A 21,944-nucleotide genomic window follows, 5' to 3' on the forward strand; every position below is an offset into this window, starting at 1 on the left:
ATTTTAACCCAACCAAAACGTAATGTCTAACCATATCTAATAAAGTCAAGAAACCCTTTCATCCATCCCTAATATTTAATGATGTTCACCTGAAAGAAGTAGAAACCCATAAACACTTAGGAGTTATTCTTAGTAGTAATTTGTCTTGGAATTTACATGTAGATGAAACAGTTAAAAAAGCATATTCGCGCCTTGGTATGATGCGAAGACTCAAGTATATTCATGATAGGAAATCTTTGCAAAAACTGTATTTTTCTTATGTAAGACCAGTCTTAGAATATGCAGACAATTATATAGGACAACATACCAGAATACTTGGTCAATAAGATTGAAAGTATACAATTGGAAGCAGCCAGAATAGTTACGGGAGGGAATAGACTGGCATCCAGACATCTGCTATATAAAGAAACGGGATGGGAACCATTATCGAAACGTAGGGAAAATCATCGTCTTATTCAACTTCACAAAATATTTCACAATATGGCTCCTAATTACTTATCTACTATCATCCAATCACAAAAAACTCAAGGACAGAACTACAACACAAGAACAATGCACCCACTGCGAGAAGTCAATACAAGAACTAAGCTTTATTTTAATTCATTCTTCCCAGCTACAATAAGACAATGGAATGCTTTACCCCAAAATGTGCAATCAAATCCTTCATCACATTGCTTTAACACATACTTACATACCAGTAAGATTAAAATCCCAAATTATTTTTATTTAGATACCAGAATAGGCCAAACTCTTCACTCCAAACTAAGACTAGAATGTAGTGGTCTTAACCTTCATTTGTTTCAAAGAAAGTTAACAACTCGCCTCTTTGTATTTTCTTTATTTCGGTGTAAATTGTTTTTTTAAACCACCCCCCCCCCCCCAAGCATATACATGCTAGCTATATAATAAACGATAATCTCTTGAAAATGTTAATTGTAATAAAATGCTCAGATACCCACCCCCTTCCAAATTGTCATATATGTACATCTATTAGGATAGCAATTCTAAAATCGTTAGATGTGCAAGTATATTTAAAATATGGGTAAAAGTAGACTTTGTATTCTATGAAATAATACGCGTCAGATTTAACAGTAAAAAAAAAGTTTCACTAATTAAAAAACAAAAAGAACATCGTCAAAGTTTACTTGCCCTTTGATTTTATAATTTTATTCAATATCAGTAAATTCTTCTCCCGAATTGAGCTCTATCGATGGCATAATTCATCTATTCACTGTTCCTATCTTGTTATGGAACTAATAGAGTGTGAACATTATTGTCAAACTGAACTTTTTTACATTGAAAACTTTATCTGTTTTGCAGACAAATTATATAACCGCCCTAACGCGTGGTATTTAATTTGTCTGTACATTCTTGTTAAGTTATAGGGCCGACGGCATTTAAAAATATTCATTCAATGCAAAAATAGATATCGATGATTTAAGTCCTCTATATGGATCCCTATGTAGTCAGAACCTCTATGGAGCCCCTGTAACACCAATAGTTACGCTGTCATACCATACAGCTATATAAGTATCAAATTCTATACTGATTTTATATTTCCGGAACCCAGGCCCTTGCCGGTACGTACGTTATGAGTATAAACAAAATAATCTGCCCTAAAAAAATGACAAATTTGCGTTAATAGCATAGTATTAGAAATGTGTTAGAATCTTAACGCAAATTAAATTGTTCTTTAATAAAAAAGAAAAAAGGAGGATGTGGACATGACTGTATCAAAATTGTATGCATAAACAATTAAATGATTTCTTTTTTGGAGATTTATTCGGGTAAGAAGGTAACGATCCTAGCAATAAAAAAAAGAATTAACATAACCAGCGTAAGCCTTCGTGAGTCATTTAAGAAAGCATCTCATTGTTTATATTTACATATTTCGTTTAACAAGTTAATGAATTAATCGTAAATAGTAAGTAAAAATAACTAATTTTTTTTTTTGGGGGGGGGGGGGTTGATTTTAATCAACTCTCCTATGCAGTTACTCTGGCAAACCGAAAGTGAAACAGTGTTTGGACATACATGTAAGCACAAATCATCATCGGAAATAATCGATAAATTCGATGTAATGAATTCTAAAGAACTGGTTTTCAAGGAAACTTATTAATTGATACCTTGAAAATCGTCAGGTTTTAAATGGTAGGAAACAATTTAGACATTTTTTATAGTGGTATGTATTCCTACGCTACAGTTTATTATAGTATCGTTCAACCAGACGATCGGTGGTTTCCGTAAATCTTCGACAAGCAGAGAATTTCTCTTGCTTGTCGGAGATTAACGGAGACAGCCGAGCGTCTGGTCGAACGAAGCTAGAGTTCAATATTGCTTGGATCCATACAATTTTCAAGAAATATTTCGATCACTGATACGTACGTTGTTGGAATTAATAGTATCTTTATATTACACGACATGATTCATATATAGGGTTTTCTCGAAATTCTTTTCGGAAAAGTCCTAGTATTCATATTATAAAAAATGTGCGTAAATCAAATACATATAAGAAACCACTTGCCATGCAAAATAACATTTTCGTTGATTCTAAAATAAATAATAATCGATAAAATCAACTCCCGTCAGTACTTCAGTACTTTGTTTTTGGTATATCAGTACATTAGATGGAGAAGAAAATGACTTTTTCCTCTTTGGATAGTAATTTGAGTTCCACGTGATTTCGTGCACAATTGTCCGTGGTTTAATTAGGTTGTTAAGTATTAAGAACGATCAATAAACTAGTATGAACCAGATTGTGTAGATTTTAACCCTGTTAGTTTTATAAAGCTATGAATCACAATAGGTTTTCTGAAGAAATAAAGGTTATAACACTGGGTAGATGTAAATATAACAGTTTTACACTTTTGGCAGATTTGATGTTAAATAATTGTTCAATGCATTTTTGCAGTACCTTTAAAAGTTGACAATAACTCTTGTTAAAAAAAGTTGGATTTATCAAGATGAAAAAATCGTAAAAGAACTAGGTACAATTTCAGACATATTTGGCCCTGCTTAAGGATGAATTTTAAAAATTTAACAAAAATTGAAAAGTAACGTTTATTTACATAAAAATACCCATAAATTAAGAATCTATAAATAGTTACGTGATTAGACTTTCACAAGGTTAATTGTGACGTCATTAACAGTGCATTTTCTCGTAATTTTCCTACAACTGAGCAGAAGACACAAGCTCCTTAGTGTTTTTTTTTAAATAGAAAAATATGCTAGCAGCCGTCACCCACGATGAAACTCATATTATAACTTTATCATGTGATATTACATAAAATATATCAATTTCGTTATAGGCGACGGCTGCGGACACATTTTCCTCTTTAAAAAACTATGAGAAAATGTGCCATTTTTCATCATTTTAGACTAAATCCTAAAAATATGCCAAAATCTCTAAGTCATAATTTTTTGAAACAAGATAAAAGTTTTTAACCTGGTACTTTATATACACACATGTTCAAGACGGTATATGTTTATTTTTATAAGATTTAAACAACTTTTGAATTTTAGGGCAAATATTGAAAGAAACTGTACCTTCTTGTTTGATTTATTTATCAAAGATTGGAAGAGCGTAATATATGTGCATTTGGATTCAATCATATTTCTGCATATACATAGCCAAGAGATCTATATAAATATAAAGACCCCGGATTTCAACCGTTTGTCATGTCTAAATATAGATTTTACTGTCAGAGACATTGAGTATGAAATTTCTATTTTTAACAGTTTTAAAAATATTTAGCATCAACGTTTTGGTAACATATTCAATCGATTTCGTGTCTCACAAATAGATGTAGCTCCTGAATAAATTCGAATCCCTTTCCTTTTATTTGCAGATGATGACAAAGAGACGCTATAATGGACGTTACAAAATTAAATAGACCCTCAGAGGGGATTCAAGACATCATACTTAAATGGATCAGTTGTCTATGTGAGACCTTCTTATTCCTTGCAGAAGAAAAAAGTTTAGACGTTAATTTTTGCTTATACATTTGGCACGCCAAATTCACAAATGAGCTATAGACATATTTTTAAGACGATAACCTAGTTTTATTAGCTGTAAACCGTAGTTTACAGACTATAGTTAACGCCGTTCATCTATATTTCACAACTGTAAATCATAGGTAATACAATATTCTTTAACAGGTTAACACTGAAAAAAGTTGCAAAATATAGTTCATCTGATAGATTTGTGAAACTAGGATTTACAATTCTTAACTATACTGGCGTTCTCGCCGAGTACCATTTATCGCCAGTGCAATGTTACGTCACTTTATCAACACATAAAATTATATACGAAAAATGACGTCACAATGCACTGGCGAGAAATTGTACTTGGCGAAAACTTAAACTAATCAAAAGTAAATTTGCAGATGTGAATCTATATTTAAGAGCAAAATCTATTATTCACTTTTATTTATAGACAAAGTATGTAAAACTTTACGACTGTTTTACAGGTAAAGACTATAGAAAACGAATCATTAAATATATATAGTTACGCTTCGTAAACGAATAGTTTACAGTCAATAAATCTAGTTTATGAACTCTAAAACTATGTTTAGCTCATTTTTGGGAGTTGATTTTAATCAACTCTCCTATGCACTTACTCGGGCAAAGCGAAAGTGAAACAGTGTTTGGACCTTAGTACAAATCAATACCGCCGACAACACTTAGTTCTTGAAAATAATCGATGAATTCGATGCAATGTATTCTGAAGCATTGTTTTCAAGAAAACTTATTTATTAATACCATGGAAATAGTAAGATTTTAAATTGTACAAACAGTTTAGATATTTTAAAGGTCGTATGTATTCCTACGTTAGAGTTCAATGTAGTCTCGTTCAACCAGACGCTTGGCTGTCTCTGTTAATATCCGACAAAACAGAGTCTCTCTTGGTTGTCGGAGATAAACGAAGACAGCCGAGCGTTTAGTTGAACAAGACAAGAGTTCAATCTTGCATGGATCCATACAATTTCTCAGAAATATTTCGATTACTGATACTACTTGCCATGCAAAGTCACATATCGTTGATTTTGAATAAATGATAATCGATAAAATCAACTCCCGTCAGTACTTTGATTATGATTTTGGCGTATCAAACATAATGAATTTTAAAATGCTATTTGAGACTCTTATCATGCTGCAGTGTGTGGAAAAGCAGAAAAGAGAAAAATTTTATTGTGTTATCACACCCGGGATACGGGCAATGTCAAAAAGTTTTTGAAGAGTTTACAAAACACCAAAGCTGACGTCATCGTGAAAAACGAAAGCGAGGCTAGAGATGATGACGATGATTACAGTAACTTTAGTAAAGGAATCGTCCTGGTCTGTCTGTCTGAAGAATTCGTGGTCACTCAGGCGTTCACAAAAGGTACTTCAACTTACGGGAAATTTGATTGGTCAGGTTACATTAAAAGAAAAATTCTTAGGGTTGGTTGGTACATTTGTATGCTTTTTTACTATGACAGTATGATGCTTTATTTTAGACTATATGTTATCTTCTATGAGAGGAAATGAGCTCTCCTTGATAACGTTTGATCCAATGGTGTCCCAATGGCAAAACTACAAGAGCAATCTATTGGTCTTTGACAAAGTTTATAGACCTTCAGTGTTTTCCTTACGTAAAACCCAAAAAGGTTATCTCTCTCTCTCTCTCTCTCTCTCTCTCTCTCTTATAAGCCACTGAAAAAATTATAAAAAATTTAAACAATCATTTGAATTGTTTTTTGGGAAATGTATTAGGTATTCAGCTTTTCTTTTTTGGCTCATAACAGAGAGAAAAGAGAAGTACATATACATTAGCAACCATCCGAACAACGCCAGAGAAGTTAACAAAATCTGTGCAATCTTAAAAAACTTTGATCTAAATATCAGTAAATTCCACACCCTCGCAAAGATAGACAATGACGTCATTCATCGACTTACAGAGGATCTCAGCAGTGCAACGCATTATCTCGTGTTTTTATCACGTGATTATTCACAAGATGAATTCTGTCAATTTGGTAAATATTTGATGACAACCAAAATTTAATTTGATTTCAATTCGTTTATAAAACAGTACCAAACCTTTCCCTCAATTTTTATTTCAGAACAAAAATTGATTCGCAAAACGGGAAAACAAGTCTGTATTTACTTGGATAAACAAACAGATATGTCGCCGCAAGACTTACTAAACACATGGATTGTTCCTTACGAAGAGGACGATGTACTTCTGAAAGTTTTACTCAAACACACCTTTATTTCAAAAGGTAAATCAAATTCTTAACTACCTGGCAGTACACCAAGTAAATATTATACATATTATAAATTTACATGTAAAATAGAAATAAAACTGAATTAAGCATTTTTTTGTTACATGCACATCACGTATATGTATTATATTAATCCTTGGTTTTCAAAACTTTCTTTATTAAGCCTTTTTTTGTTACATGCACATTACGTATATGTATTATATTAATCCTTGGTTTTTTAAACTTTCTTTATTGTATCTCAAAAGATGAGAAGAAAATAGCACTCATAAGTACAACAGACAAGAATTTGGCAGAGAAACTTCGAAATGAATTGAGAAAAATATACAAACACCATCAAATCTATTCGACAGTTGGATTGGACAAAAATAAAAAATACGCCCTCATCGCAAATTGTGAAATATTCATCGCCTGTTTGTCCGATATCTATTATAAGGATAACACTTGCAGAAAGGGTATACACTATAATAAAGTTTGGCTTGTTATAAAGAAACATAAAAACTAAATCATAAAGTAGTTATGATAAAGTTTGACAACACAAAGGATTAAGAAACAGTTTGCAATTTTAAATGTCAGTAAATTACGATTTCTAACTTAAAAAAAAAATTCAGCCTCGATTTATGCAATTGTATTTCCATCTTAATTATGATTTTCCAAGATATTGAATTTGCAAACGCTTTATGGAAAAGAATCCTTCCTCTGGATATTAAGGAGGGACGTCCCCATAGGCGACCCGAATGGCTTATAAAAATTGTTGGTAGCCATTGCTACCCAAGCGATCTACAAGACTATTTCAACGAACTTCTTGCTGCACAAGTTATCGATAGAGTTAGGCTCTATTTTTCATTCTAAAATTATGTTCTATTTTCCTATCACTGAATTTCATTAATGAACCTCAGACTGTCTTTTTAAAGTTTCTTTTCTAAAGGAAACTATATTTAAATTGTTAGAACGAAGAAGAATGGATTCGAAAAAGTATTCAAGTTCCTTGTCAACCAAGGTAATCGTTTAATACCGTATTATTATATTACTTTTATTAGAATTCTTGTAATATATTGTACATGATAATAATATGTTTTGCCTCGGAATAAAATGACACACTGTCATTGAATAAAACGCGTCACTTGATTGCCGTAAAGATATTAGATATATTATATTACCATCGACTGAAAATTTTTAAACAGCAACGTAGTGGATGCAATGTCTCTACAGACAATGTTAATCCCCGGCCAAACAGAACAATTGTTAAGTTTTTAACTGACTATCTACGAAAATTTATCGGGTTCTTGACGTCAATAGAAGGTTCAGCTTCATCTCGACTTCTGAGGACGTTAACAACCCGATGCATTTCTGTAAACAGCCAGTAACAGCCATGATAACTAAACATCTGTGAAAAAAATGGAAGGAAATCGGATATATTATGTAACATTAACAGCGGGCATGCTGTATCAGATGCTTTTTTGGAATTTTTCTTAGGTTTGGTTGTTCATATCAATCATGATCAAATAGTATTACATTTTGATGACTGTGTGTTTCAATTTACAGCACTGGAACTTCCGTACCTCCAAATAACCAGGCTATCGCTATGACTATGACAGATGCCTATGGAAAAGTAGAAGTTTTTGCAGAAGGTGGACTTGAGAATAGTATTGCCCATGTAAGTCATACTGTGTAATTTTATTGGAAAGTAACATTATATTCTGTGTACTAGTATATCAATATTCATGCATTTGTGTGAATTTCATGCCGTAGAATTTGCTCATCAACAAATGTAAATTTACTTTATAGATAACAGATTATTCGAATAATACACATTAACGAAATAACGCCGATAGAAACGTTGTTTTGACAGTCCGAGACAATATTAGTTTATTGATTAGATATTAACATTTTTTACTCTGACTTTCCTTTAAGTACGTTCGACTCAGTACCACAACTCCTTTGAATATTGTTTCGTCCCTCCTGATGAGACACTGGGGACTAAAGCGACCCCAGCTCCTGATTTCAATCACGGGGGAGGGGTCACGAATCCTGAATGACCCAGTGAAAGCCAGATTTTTCACCTTAGCGTTTGAAAACATCGTGAAAGAAAGTGGTATTGTGTTTGTGTTAATTCATATTGATTGCATGGTTTTATACTATATCATACGAATAAATAATCAATATAATATGATTCTATTTTCATTCGTCCTTTAAATAAACCTTCAGATTGTTATACAAATCACAAGCAAAAAAAAAAGTGTTGTTTCAACCATCAGTAAGTATGTGTACAGAATATATTATTTGGAAAGTTCTGCAGGGGTGTGGATCACGACAAATGGCGCTACTTCAGAAATCTCCAAGGTCATTGGTCAAGTTGTAGAAAAAGAAGATTTAAATAAACGACCGACGGTGATAGGAATTGCATCATGGGAAGATCTAAAAATGAATCACGCTTTAGAACTCAAAAACGTATGCTAGATTTTTAAATTTCTTTAACTGCATTGCATATATAGACAAAGAGTTGCTGTTTATAGCTCACCTGAACTAAAAAAGAAATGATAAAAACTTAAAGCTGCTTGGTCCGATTTTATATCAAATTTTATGCACGCTTTTAAACGATTGTTTTGCTTAGTATATGTATAATAATAGACATTGTAGTAGTTTTTTTTCTAGTCAATTAATCCAAATTTCAATGAAGAAATATATGTACACAAACGACATAAAAGGGTACCGCGTTATTTCGCCTCATGTTTAATTTCACCCCTGACGACGAGAAGGGTATGATTGTATTACGACCTTTACATCGCATTAAATAAAGGTCGAAATAATCAGACAAATTACAAATAAACATGTGTACGTTTTGTTCGCTAATATTTCTGAAGTTAGCTTTCTTTACAATCGATTTATAGCATGTGGGTTGAATAACCCCAACAAAATAATAATTGGGAGGACGAAACCAAACGGTTTCCTTTCCTAAGAATTCCCGTGAGGCACTTTGGTTTGTTTTTTCTTTTGCCCAAAAAGAGATTATTTTTATTTACTTTGAATATTTCTAACTTTGAAAGGAGACTGAATCTGCTCGTGTAAATAGGAGAAAGTCCATAACTTTCTAAGATAAATGGTTTGTATGGAAAAAAATTTGATACTGTAATAACAAAAAAATCGGACCAAGCAGCTTTAACATAGTACTAACAATCGCATTTCAATATTGGAACAACCTTTTAAGCCCAAAGTTTTATTAGTATGATCATTGAGAAAAAGTCTTGCGCAATTAAAATAAAAAGATTGAATCAGAAATTGGGGTTAGCCATCCTTTTTAATGCATGAAGTTTGAAGGTTTTTCTTAATTGTCAGGGGTTTGGGCGATGGCCGACCCAATATAATCCACGGAAGGCAGCTGCTGCCTCAGGAGACTACTGCCTCAACCCTATTTGCACGCACTTTTTGTTGCCTGTGAGACCCATTGAAAGAAAAAAAGAAAAAAGAAAAAAAGACGCTACTGCCAATTTCAGGGCCAACTTGGAGGAATACATTCGTCGTGGAAGATTCAGAAATAACAAACTAGGTGCTTTTTTTTCCCTTTTTGTCTGAAATAAAAAGAAATAGAAAATATGGTGCTGTTCTAGTTTCGTATGCTATCAAATTTGCTTTGAAGGAAGGGTTCTTTTATAGCCTGTTAGCTTATGCTACTATTTGTGATTTTTATCTCAACTTGTTTAAACATTTCTAGAAGACGACATGTCTGTGACTGTCCCCTCAGTACTTCTGGTGGTAGGGGGCGATCAATACCAGTCCGTCAGTATGATCCAGCGATCACTAGACGCCAAACGTTACGTCATTGTCTTTAAGGTTAGTTAGATATTACTAAATTATTTATGAATTACTTACACATACTGTAAATTCCTTTTTAAACGTGAGGAATTAATTCCCGCGTTAAATCGCTAGATGCAGTCCTCGCGGATTACAAAAGCTTGCTCTTATTTTTTAGACAGTTTTGCGCTATATGAAATCATAACAAAAAAGATGATGTTTTCGATTTTAATTTGTCGTATTTTGATGCAAGAAAGCGGAATTGCACAATTAATTACTCGCGTAAAATAAGGAATTTGCAGTATATGGATAGGAGTTTGCTTATAAAATTCAGCTTAAAAATAATGTTCCCTGTATCAGCTCGCTGGCTGATAGAAATCTTGCAGTGCTGATACGTATTTGTATGGCAGGTATGTCTCTTATGCTGGCTTCACACTGTCGTGCGATCTATTATACGAGCACCACAATTAACAAATCATAACTCGTTGTGGATCTTCTCCAAAATTTAAGGCTTTATGTGATGCGAGTCTAAACGTTTTTTGCGATTTGTTGAACTTTTAAACGGTAAGGTCACGATAGACATATTTCAGGTTACACGATCTATGACGCCTGTTTATAAACGATAACCGATATTCTGATAAGATTGTCCAGATAAGATTTCAAGATAAATCTCGATATGATAGAAACAACATCGCGAAACAAGTCCACGTTTTGTATGGGACGCCAAACTCACAAAAATTAGCTTATCATAGTGTCACAGTCGATAAACTAAGTTTAACGGTTGTATACTATAGTTTACGGACAGAGAAATATAGTTAACGACGATAATCTATAGTTTACATCTGTAAGCCATAGTTAACGCGATCATCTATGTTTTAGAAGTGTAAAACTATAATTAACACTGAAAACAACCATTTGCAATTGCAAAACATTATTTATCTGATAAATATAGTTTTACGAGTGTGAGACTGATTCACAGCTCTTACCCATAGTTCACGTATGCAAATTGTTGTGAACAGATGAGACGGTATATTCATCAGCAAAAACTATTGTTTACGTTATTTGCAGACAGATAATCTTAGATTATCATTCGTAAACTATAATTTACAACTGTTTGATGTAAACTACAGTAAACGGATTGTGTAGTATAGTTAACAAATTGTTAACTATAGTTTACGGTCGTAAACTATATTAACCATAAAATATTGTTAACTATAGTTTAGCTTTCGTAAAATTTAGTTAACAGTCGATAAACCTAGTTTATCACTAATATCGTTAATGTATAGGTCACATTTGTAAACCTTAGTAAACGAGATCATCTATGTTTCAGAAGTGTAAAACTATAATTAACACTAAAAACAACCATTTGCGATTGCAAAACACAGCTTATCTGATAAATATAGTTTCATGATTGTGAAACTTTGATTAATAACTCTTAACTATAGTTAACGAATGTATTTATCAGCAAAATCTAGAAAAAGTTTTCCGGTCACTTTTTCCTTTGATACATCGATCAATAGAAAAATTATTAAATTTATTTCTTATCATATAATAGAACATTTTTAAATCATAAAATGTAAAGTGGCATTGATAAAAAATAAATAATGTAAATGAAGCCGCGCGTATGAATACAAACAACAGCAAAAATATTCAAAATGGACGGGCCTTCAGTCGATGCAAAGCTATTGAGCTGAATTTAATGGATTAAACACGAACAGAGAGTTGAAATCTGAACCGACTGAATTGAAAACGAAAGGGAAATACATGCAATGGCTTGTGATATTATTCACTGTGCAGCAGGATTCGTTTAAAATGACTTTAGTGTGAGTTAGATCGCTGGAATATGCAACTGGGCATAACCGTGCAAGAAGACGTGATCGTGGACGAAAATAGTCGATATGTCGACAAATAATAGTATGTATGTGTGACTTTTGTAAACGTTGTGGTAAATATATATAACCAGTGAGGTACATAAATGATACGCCGAAAGAGTTGATGCATTTTTCAGAGCTTTGCTTTACGATGCTTATTCTGATGACTGATCATGTACGTGTGTTAATTTAAAACTCAACAAATTTTAATAGCAGTGTTACCGTGAAAGTCAGGGTTCGACATTAACGGTAGACCGGCGGCCCGAGTCCACCAAAAATTTGGAAGGTCCACCAACAGTTCCTGACCTGGTGGACCGTCGGTCCACTAAAATCCACTAAGATTTTAAACTTTTATTATGAAAATCATATTATTAATGCAAATTCTTTCATTGAAAATGATTGTGCAAATTAACTTCATTGGCAATAAAATGATAGCTGATAAATAGAAAGACATTTTTAATGCAAAATAAAAGCTAAAACAATTATAATTTAACCAGTTGGCTATCTTCTACGTAACAGTGGTAAGTGGGTCAATGGGTTGGACTAATACCCCAAAATACACTGAAGTGAAGAGAAATATTTTTTTTCAAAAAAAGTTTGATTTTTTTAGTAGCTGTTGTGGACATGCTTCTAATCCAATTACATGTACATTGTATTTTATATATAGTTTGTCCCAAGGATATTTAGCAATATTTTAAATTTAAGTTTTGAATTTGTGAATATTATTGTTAAACTTAATAAATTAAATGAAGACTCCCTGATTTAATTCTTAAACTTATTTCTACATATTTTTCTGTTACGGAAAAGTGTTAGGGAAAAGTGAAATCTTTCTACAAAAAATTGTGACCCAGTAAAAAATATTTTAAATATGATATGTTTTGATAGTGAAAATGATGATGATGTAGAAAATGAAATAAATTCAGTAAAATAGATTACACGTGTTTGTGTTCAAATTAAATGCATTTAACAAGAATGAATAACATGGAGTAATTAATTCAAAAATTTTAACATTTATGAAGGTCCACGAGAATTTGTGAAGGTCCACCAAATATTCTTGACCAGTGGACCTGCGGTCAACCAATGTAAAAAAGTTAGTGTGAAACCCTGAAAGTTTATAATTATTATAATTATTCCTGAAATATTGGAAAATCCAGCCTCGCCGAAAATGTTGATCCCCAGACGAAATCGTGAAATCGCTACATTTTCTATTTCGTGAATCACATATGTAAATTATGTGTTTTGTTTATTTTTGAAGGCTTAACTTTTAATTTTCTATGTTTATAAAGTTGTATTTTGTTTACTGACCATTAAACAGACACAGTTACACATTGTTGACAGTGTTTATTTTGAAAATTTCCGCTCTATACATCAGAAGCGCCAATTTCTCATAAAACGAATAGATATATTTATAAATCATTCATTAACTATAGTTTACAACAGTTAAATATAGTTGTACATATGAAAACTATGGTTAACAAATCGTTAACTATAGTTTGCGGTTTGTAAACTATAGTTAAATAACCTTATTTTTCAAATGTGAACTATGTTTAGCCCAATTTTGTAAATTTGGCGTGCCATACAGACGCGTGTGCATGCACAGATACGCCTGTAAACTTTATGATACTTTCATCGCGAACCGATATGCTTTGTTGCGATACAGTATATGGCCAAAAGTGAGTCATCCAAATGTACGCCGTTTTTTTTTACCATGTCTGAGTTGTTTTTTAAGTTTTGCTCTTTAAGATGGCGCTAGAGAAAAAAAAATTAAATCATGGCTTTTTAATAGCGGCTAATCTATATTTAATTTAATGATAACCCTGACCTTTCTAAATTGTAAACATCGTCTGCTAAAACATGGCGGAAAAACGAAAGGAAATGCCATCACCACAGAAGCAGTTGGTTATATCTTTACGACAAGATGGATTCAGTCAATATTGAAGCAATATTAAAGTATAGTAGTAAGTTTCTTCGAAGGGAAAACATTGAGATTTTACCTCGAAGCGGGAGGCCTCGAAAAACATATGAAAGGGGAGATAGGAAAATTTTATGCTATGTTAAAACGGACAGACGACAGCCACATGATGAATCTCTGACATTCTGTCAACTGAAATATGACGGAAAGGTAACTCAAATGTGACTGAATGGCATAACAAGTTCATTCAGTCACATTTCCAGACCATTCAGTTTACTGAATGGCAGAGGTTCATCCTGTGTAGACTTTAGCAAAAACAAAGAATGAAGCAATATATCTATTACCTTTTGTTTGTAGCAGAACTGTTAGAAGAGAATTAGGTTTTTCTCGCTTTGCAAGAAGGAAAGATCGCAAAATTTTAACAATTCGGAAAAAGAATGAAGTCGCCGAAAAACTTGGTATAGATCAAAACTAGGATGGACTTTGGATAGACACTGGAAAAAAGTAATTTTTATTGATGAAACAAAAGTTGTGGTTGCCAAAATAAACGAATTTATGTTTGGAGGAGAGCTGACGAAGTCAGGCGATCGGAGTGTCTGGGGCTACGAGGCAACCGTTAGTTTTCTGCCATGTTTTGGGTTTGTATTTCCCATAATGGGATCGGAACATTTAAAAGAGTTGAGGAAAAAATAAATTCCCGAAAATATATCGACACTTTAGATGAAAATTTGCGACCGGTTTTATCTTGGTGTTTCTCTAACAACGATAAATCATTCTAAGAAGACACTTCAAACGAAACAAAATGATGGAAAGAACGAAACAATATCACATTTTTAAATTGGCTATCCAAATAACTGGACCCTAATATTATAGGAAACGTATGACTTACAATTAAAATTTGTTTGTAAAGAGAAGTAAACAACATCAAAAACAGAGAGAATCTGATTGAAAAAGTGAAGGGAAATTGGAGTTTACATCCAGAGCATTTCCACCCCTACGAATGTTATTGTCATTTGAATTCTAGACCACGTGGTTTTATTTGACCCTTTCAGTTTCGCAGTAAAAATCGTGCCTCGTGTTTAAAGTCTATTTTAGAGAATCTAGGTACTTGTAGTCAAATATAAATTCTAGAGGTTTATTGATTTTAAACTTTATCTTCATTAATTGGTGGATGAAATGTGTTCTAGAAATAAATGTGACAATACAAAAAATAGTTTTTTTTCTGCTGTTGCGACAATTAACATGCGTAGTAGAGATCCCCCCTAAGAATTAATTTTTGATCCGCGCTTGACTTAGTAATAACATCAATAGTGAAACAGACTGTACTATTTTATGCAGAATGTTCCTTGAAATTGGCTCGATACACTAAGTTTTTATGCAAAACATTCACCTATTATGTTTTTAAACACATGGTATTGCACAATTGCACACCACAAGCATTAAACATGGCTATGATTTTATTAAGCAACCCAATGTTTATATTATCAACCATTCAACACGTGGTTGAACACGAACGATAACTCGGTTCTGAATATCATCGTTTAATTTAAAAAACCGCTAGATGGTGAAATAAGACATACATCTTAAAAGATGTTGATGTTTTAACATAAATCAAAGTAGAATTTGATATGAAAATTGACCAGTACTTACGTATTTTGAGAGTATTATCCGAACACTTATACTTCCGCTAAAAATTTCACAGGAACTGAACAAATCGCGGTGAATTCTCGTGAACTTTCATTCGAGCACCTCTGGATTTATTACACACTTAGCAACGATAAAGAAAACATTCCGAACACATTTGCAGGGGTGATTACATTCAAGGATTAAATGCATCCATTCTTAAGCGTGTACGACAGGTCATGCGACTGAATATTAAATTTGAGATAAGTTACTTTCTTACATTTAGAATTATTTTATTTAGAAGTCAGGTAAGAGTGCACCGATGATTTATAACGGCGGCCATTTTGAAGACTCACTTATGGCCATATACTGTAGATCATTATAATGGTGACGATTCCGTTCCCGGCCGTGATAAAAAGTGATCCCTCTTTGAGCTACGATTGGACCCCGAATGATATATCTATATTGACCGTCTGACAATAACAAAATTTCCCGATAAATCATGGCAATTAACTTCATTCGTTAATCCTTATTTCATACTTTTAATTTTATATAAGTATCCTCATTTGTTTTATTCTGAGCTTATTCCTTCAGGGGACAGGTGGATTAGCTGACACTTTAGCCGGTGTTCATCAAAATACACCCAGGTGAGGAAAACTTCAGATAAACTAAGAAAATGTTTTTAAAAAAACCCTCTGATTTCTTCTTTAACACCCCTGCGATTGTTATTGTCATTTAAATTTTAGACCACGTGGTTTTATTTGACCCTTTCAGTTTTATAGTCTATTTTATAGAATTTAGGTACTTGTAATCAAATATAAAATCTAGGAGTTTATTGATTTTAAATTGCAACTTTATTAATTAGTGGATAAAATGTGTTCTAGAAATAAATGTGACAATACAAATAATAGTTTTTGTCTGCTGTTGCAACAATAAACATGCTTAGTAAAGATTCCCCCTGAGGATTAATTTTTGATCTGCACCTGACCTAGTAATAGTATCAATAGTGAAACAGACTTTACTATTTTATATTCCGTGAAAATGGCTCGATATACTAAGTTTTAATGCAAAACAGACATCCACTACTTTTTAGCTCACCTGAGCTGAAAGCTCAAGTGAGCTATTCTGATCACATTTTGTCCGTCGTCCGTCTGTCCGTCCGTCTGTCCGTCCGTCCGTCTGTAAACTTTTTACATTTTGAACTTCTTCTCTAAAACCGCTTATCCAATTTCAACCAAATTTGGCACAAAGCATCCTTATGGGAGGGCAAATATAAATTGCAGAAATAAAAGTCCGATCTGTATTCAAAGCGGAGAAAACCTTGAAACTGTAGAAAAAGGGGGGTGCATTTTTAAAAATCTTCTTCTCAAGAACTACCGAGTCCAATTCAACGTAGTTTAGCATAAATTATCCTTATGGGAAGGAAAATATAAATTCCAAAAATAAGTGCCAATTCTATTTCAAATCTGAGTTATTACGAAAATAATAATAAAGGAAAGGCGTGTTTCAATCAGTTTAATAGCTTCGGGTTCGGCATACGGTAAAATGGGTAGGCAAGACTTGGCCTGAGCAAAACAAAAGATTGGCAGGTATTAATCTGCCAATCTCATTAAAATTTCAGGATATTTGATGGACCAGTATATTTGTATTAGCTGTAAATATCGCTGCAAAATAATGCATATTTGGAATTGACGATTGCCGATCTGCCCCGGCTTTTATTTTGCCACGGCCCGGGTTTGCATAACCATTTTACCAAGACTCGTATTCCATACTTCTAAAACGAGGTTCTTTGTTTAAAGCAGACATGACATTATACGAAAAAGGGTCGATCTGACTATGATGAATTTGCTTGCTATGCAGCAGTTCGCCTATGAAGGGAAATTTTTGAAACATGCAAAATATATTGGTGCCAATTTTGTGAAGTAAATTGAGGCTAAATATTTCAATGCGTTGACAGTTTTCACACATGACGTTGGTGTTAGCTTGTTCTGATTTTCGTTTCGTTTTCATTATTTATGCTTTGTAACCTGGGAACTATCGTCTGTATTTCGCGATTTTTAGGTATCAAATCAAACAGAGACTTCGGTAAATCAAACAGTTACCTGTTTACCTGCGCAAATTAAGCAAAATCTGATGTATCGAAAAAGTACTGAAATACAATTCATTCTATCGGTAATTCGGCATTATCTTTTGCGTAATGGTAGATTAATGCAAAAGGTTGTGTTGAAATGCTCGGCATTTTCTCGAGTTTATTCAGTTTAAATAGAGTTTGATATCGCTGACCGAAATATGTAGGTATATACATGTGTATATATGATTCATTTCAAAAAAATAAATTGTGTTCTTTATTTGTTATAGTGCATGTTTCTTGTGTTTAATTGTTTACAATTTCTATTTATAACCATATTTGAGTGTTAAGCTTCTAAGTATAAGCAAGATACAGAGATTTGCTCACAATTCTATGTTTGTACACAGATCTTAAAAACTAAAGATTAAAAAAGTAAAAAATTTGTCAATATTTATTAAGAACATTTTCAAAGTCTGTTCTTCCAGAAAACAACTTTCACAACAAATTGTATTGTAAACTTAACCTTTTTTCGTCATTATTACTCCTACTGTACTGGTGATCATTGACTATGTTTGTGTACATTTGTATAAACTGATTTTGAACCTCAAATACCAGTGAACTGGTCTTGAGTGAATAAAAGAATTGAAAATCTTAGGCCATTCTTTTTTTCCATTTTAAATGCTGAAAAGGAAATACCAAGTTAAAAATCTTAAGCTGAATGTAATAAACTCATGTGAACAAAATATGACTCAAACCTAGGCGAACTGTGAGCTCTGTATCTTGCTTATAATTCTACGATTGACGCTGAAATTTTGGTTGAACATTAGAAATTCTATATGAATAAGATTATGTTAAATACTTGTACAAACAATATAAATGAATGATATTCTGTATATATATACCTACTCTCTGGGGCCCCCTCTTTATACAATAAATAATGTGAAATCTACATCAATTTTGATAGTTTTTCAGACATGAGTAAATAAAAACGACATCTTTAAAACAGTTTCCATAGTTCTGACACATTTCTGTTGCGGGGATAAAGTAATTATCGCTATTCCTAAGAAAATATTACAGCGGAAAATTATCCTGGTTTGTACGCGAGGTAAATAACAGTCATTTAATTATAATGGAGAAGACAAATAAAGTTTTTGAATGTTTTTAATTTGAGGAATTGAGCACATTGGGGTACAATTTTCTTCTTCACATCTATATATGTAGGATTTTTTAAATAAAAAACAATAATTATTATATATTTTTTTTTAAAATACGATAACTAGTAAGTAGTTGATGAAAAAAATGAACCTATGTGCTCTCATATATTTTGATCGCTTTACAAAGTGGGAGGGGGGGGGGGGGGCAGAAGGAAAATATAGGGAATTGGAAGTTAACGACTAAACAGTGTACCCCTACCAAATCATATCTTGCGTAGGATTTTCTTATTCTGGTATATAATAGTATTTCATGAAGGTATAATGTCAAAGATTGCGTGTATGCAAAAATAAGTGTAAAATTCGAATACTTTACAATATTTATTTTTTGTTATTCTACCGAGGGACCATATGGCACAATATCTTTTGAACGCCCACTGTTCCTCAGGTGAGCGATGTGGCCCCATGGTCCTCTTGTTTTAAACATGATATTGCACGCCACAAGCATCAAACATGGCTATGATTTTATTAAGTACTGTAACCTAATGTTTATATTTTCAACCACTCTACACATGGTTGAACACGAACGATAACTCTGTTTTGAATTTTATCATTAAATATAAATAACCACTAGATGGTGAAATAAGACATACATCTTAAAGGATTGTCATGTTTTAACATAAATCGAAGTAGGATATGATATGAAAAACGACCAGTACTTTCGCATTTTGAGAATATTATCCGAACACTTATACTTCCGCTCGATATTGTACAGGAACTGAACAAATTTCGGTGAATTCTCGTGAACATTCATTCGAGCATCTCTGGATTTATTACATACTTAGCAACGATAAAGAAAACATTCCGAACATATTCGCAGGGGTGCTTAAGGTCAAGATCTAGTAAATGAACGGTGCCTACAGGTGTATGAAATTCAACGTATAAATTCTTTATACGATGCTTCATTTCAATAGCTTTGTTTGATAGGGTATATCGGGGCTTAAATTTCTAGTAAATACAATGACAAATCATGTTTTTAAGTGCCATGTTCAATAAAATAAGAAGAAAATAAGCAAAAGATTTCGCAGTTTTGTCGATTTATTACTATTGAAATATATCTAGAATGCCTACAGTCTCTCTAAAAACGACATTAAACAAGCTCTTGACTTCCTCTTTAAAATGATGTCAAATTGAATACAGGTATTGGAGCTACTTTTTCCATGAATTAAGATAGAATGTAAAGTAATTGTTTCATTTCTATATATATATTATTACCTTTATAGCCGTACTGGAACAACTTTCATTAATTAAATCAAGTATGACGTCATAGTGGTACTAGCACCAAAATGACACTCTGGAATCATTTATTTAAAGAATAAATTCAACGATTATTAGTTTTATACCATATAGAATGGTTTGAAACAGTTTACGCTTTTTTATAAACTGCTTCGCAGTTTATAAAAAAAAGCGTAAACTTTTTCAAACCATGTTTATTAGTTTTATAGGATATAAAATGGTTTGAAACAGTTTACGCTTTTTTATAATCCACGGTTTATAAAAAAGCGTAAACTGTTTCAAACCATTTTATATCCTATAAAACTAACAAACATTAATCCATTGCTTATAATTTATATTTTTTTACTCTTTATTGTAGATAAAATTTGTCATTTGACCTTTTTAAAAATGACGTAAACTAATACAAAATTAAAACGTAACGTCAGGCTTTGATACGTTTTTTACGTTAGTTTTACTATGACGTAGGCAACATTCTTTATACGATAGAATAATTTGTTAGCCAATCAGAAGGCGCGTTACAACCAGAATTAAATTATTTTCATCAATTCAATTATGATGTCATAGTGGTACTAGCACCAAAAAGATACTCTGGAATCATTTACTAGATCTTGACTTAAAAATGATGAAAAAAAAGATGCGTTTACAATTTTATCCAGGTCACCTGACGGTAAGATTAAGGAAATTGTAAACCACGAGAACAGCAAGATGTTTCTCAGATTTGTCGACATAAACGATAAAACACGTCAACTAAAGAGCATTCTAATAAAAGATTTACTGAGAGACATCTCCGGTAAGAGAATATTTAGTATTCTAATTAGTTGATAATCTGATGAATGAATGTAATATCTGTTTTTTAAAGAGTTAAGAGTTTATAAGAGCTCTGGTTACCAAAAAACAAAATAAGAAGTTATTTTCGGGGGGAAAATGACAAAAAAGAACATAATTCATGTTATCTAGTTGTTTAAAACTACTTCATGATTAGATAAATGCAAATCGTAATCATGGATCGTTTCAGATTCTAATGAGCTCGAGAACAAACTTTTTCTCGCCTTGGCATTTAACAACAGTGAGAAAGCAATGCAACATGTATTCGCCTCGCACAGACCAGATTTTACGGTAAGTCTGATTTAGCCAAACGAAATAAAAATCTTATTCAACTAAACTCAATTTTTTGACTATGACATTTATTTTTCTCTTATATTTCCCATTAATGTATTTAAGGTGTTTCCGACAATGCTCAGAATAAATATAACCAGTATGGTTAAAGCATTCTTTCATGTACATTTAACAAAGAATGTTAATGCCGTTAAATGATGTTATTATATATGTTTTATAGTAATTATATATGAATAATTGGATTATTGCAATGCAATATGGCTGAAGGCGTGCAAAAAACACTTTTATCTTGTGATGATGAGCCATGATGTAGATTTTACTGATGGGTGTAAATGCAAAATGTACGTAATGTAAAGCTTTGAAAAATTTTCATTTACAGCCACCAGTTAATCCAACATTTATAATATGGCAGATGATTGCAAAAAGATGAAGCCAACAGAAACATTAATCCGGTCAATCTAGATGGCTCATTTGTGTAACGATCTAGTTTGAGCGAATTTATTTTGATGATATTGCTTTGTATATTATCTTCAAAAGAGTGATATATTTTTATTCGAAAAATTTAGGATACTTTCAAGAACAATCTGTTGATACGTGCAATGCGAGACGGCAAGCGCGAGTTTGTGAGGCTTCTAATCAAGGAGTATGTGGACATTCATAGATTTCAGAGGAGCAATTACCAGCAGCTCTTCCAGGCGGATCGAGTAAGAACAATGCAATCAAACTTGTATCATGTATTTTTAGTCGAAACAGCATGCAATATGTTGATTTGTACATTAGAGAACATGAAGAAGTTGCTGGCATGATTATATTTTTGTTTTTAATGTATATGGCCCCAATGGTCCTTGATTAGTA

The 21,944-nt window shown here is 32.5% G+C and overlaps 1 protein-coding gene across 1 annotated transcript in view; it reads left to right on the top strand.

The window, feature by feature from the left end:
* The first annotated feature begins 1,474 nt into the window (after window positions 1-1,474).
* Window positions 1,475-21,944, top strand: part of LOC128187175 (transient receptor potential cation channel subfamily M member-like 2) — a 39,747-nt gene continuing 19,277 nt past the window's right edge. The window contains exons 1-18 of the mRNA XM_052857428.1: window positions 1,475-1,580; window positions 3,849-3,943; window positions 5,159-5,383; window positions 5,499-5,648; window positions 5,787-6,014; window positions 6,102-6,260; window positions 6,509-6,715; window positions 6,919-7,088; window positions 7,211-7,260; window positions 7,806-7,917; window positions 8,175-8,355; window positions 8,560-8,711; window positions 9,597-9,807; window positions 9,973-10,091; window positions 16,053-16,105; window positions 20,630-20,763; window positions 20,989-21,089; window positions 21,656-21,793. Of these exons, the coding sequence (XP_052713388.1) occupies window positions 3,871-3,943; window positions 5,159-5,383; window positions 5,499-5,648; window positions 5,787-6,014; window positions 6,102-6,260; window positions 6,509-6,715; window positions 6,919-7,088; window positions 7,211-7,260; window positions 7,806-7,917; window positions 8,175-8,355; window positions 8,560-8,711; window positions 9,597-9,807; window positions 9,973-10,091; window positions 16,053-16,105; window positions 20,630-20,763; window positions 20,989-21,089; window positions 21,656-21,793 (2,463 nt within the window). The 5' untranslated portion in view covers window positions 1,475-1,580; window positions 3,849-3,870. The remainder of the gene's footprint in view (window positions 1,581-3,848; window positions 3,944-5,158; window positions 5,384-5,498; window positions 5,649-5,786; window positions 6,015-6,101; window positions 6,261-6,508; window positions 6,716-6,918; window positions 7,089-7,210; window positions 7,261-7,805; window positions 7,918-8,174; window positions 8,356-8,559; window positions 8,712-9,596; window positions 9,808-9,972; window positions 10,092-16,052; window positions 16,106-20,629; window positions 20,764-20,988; window positions 21,090-21,655; window positions 21,794-21,944) is intronic.

The sequence above is a fragment of the Crassostrea angulata genome, chromosome 6 (genome assembly GCF_025612915.1).
Source record: "Crassostrea angulata isolate pt1a10 chromosome 6, ASM2561291v2, whole genome shotgun sequence".
NCBI classification, from domain to species: Eukaryota; Metazoa; Mollusca; class Bivalvia; order Ostreida; family Ostreidae; genus Magallana; species Magallana angulata.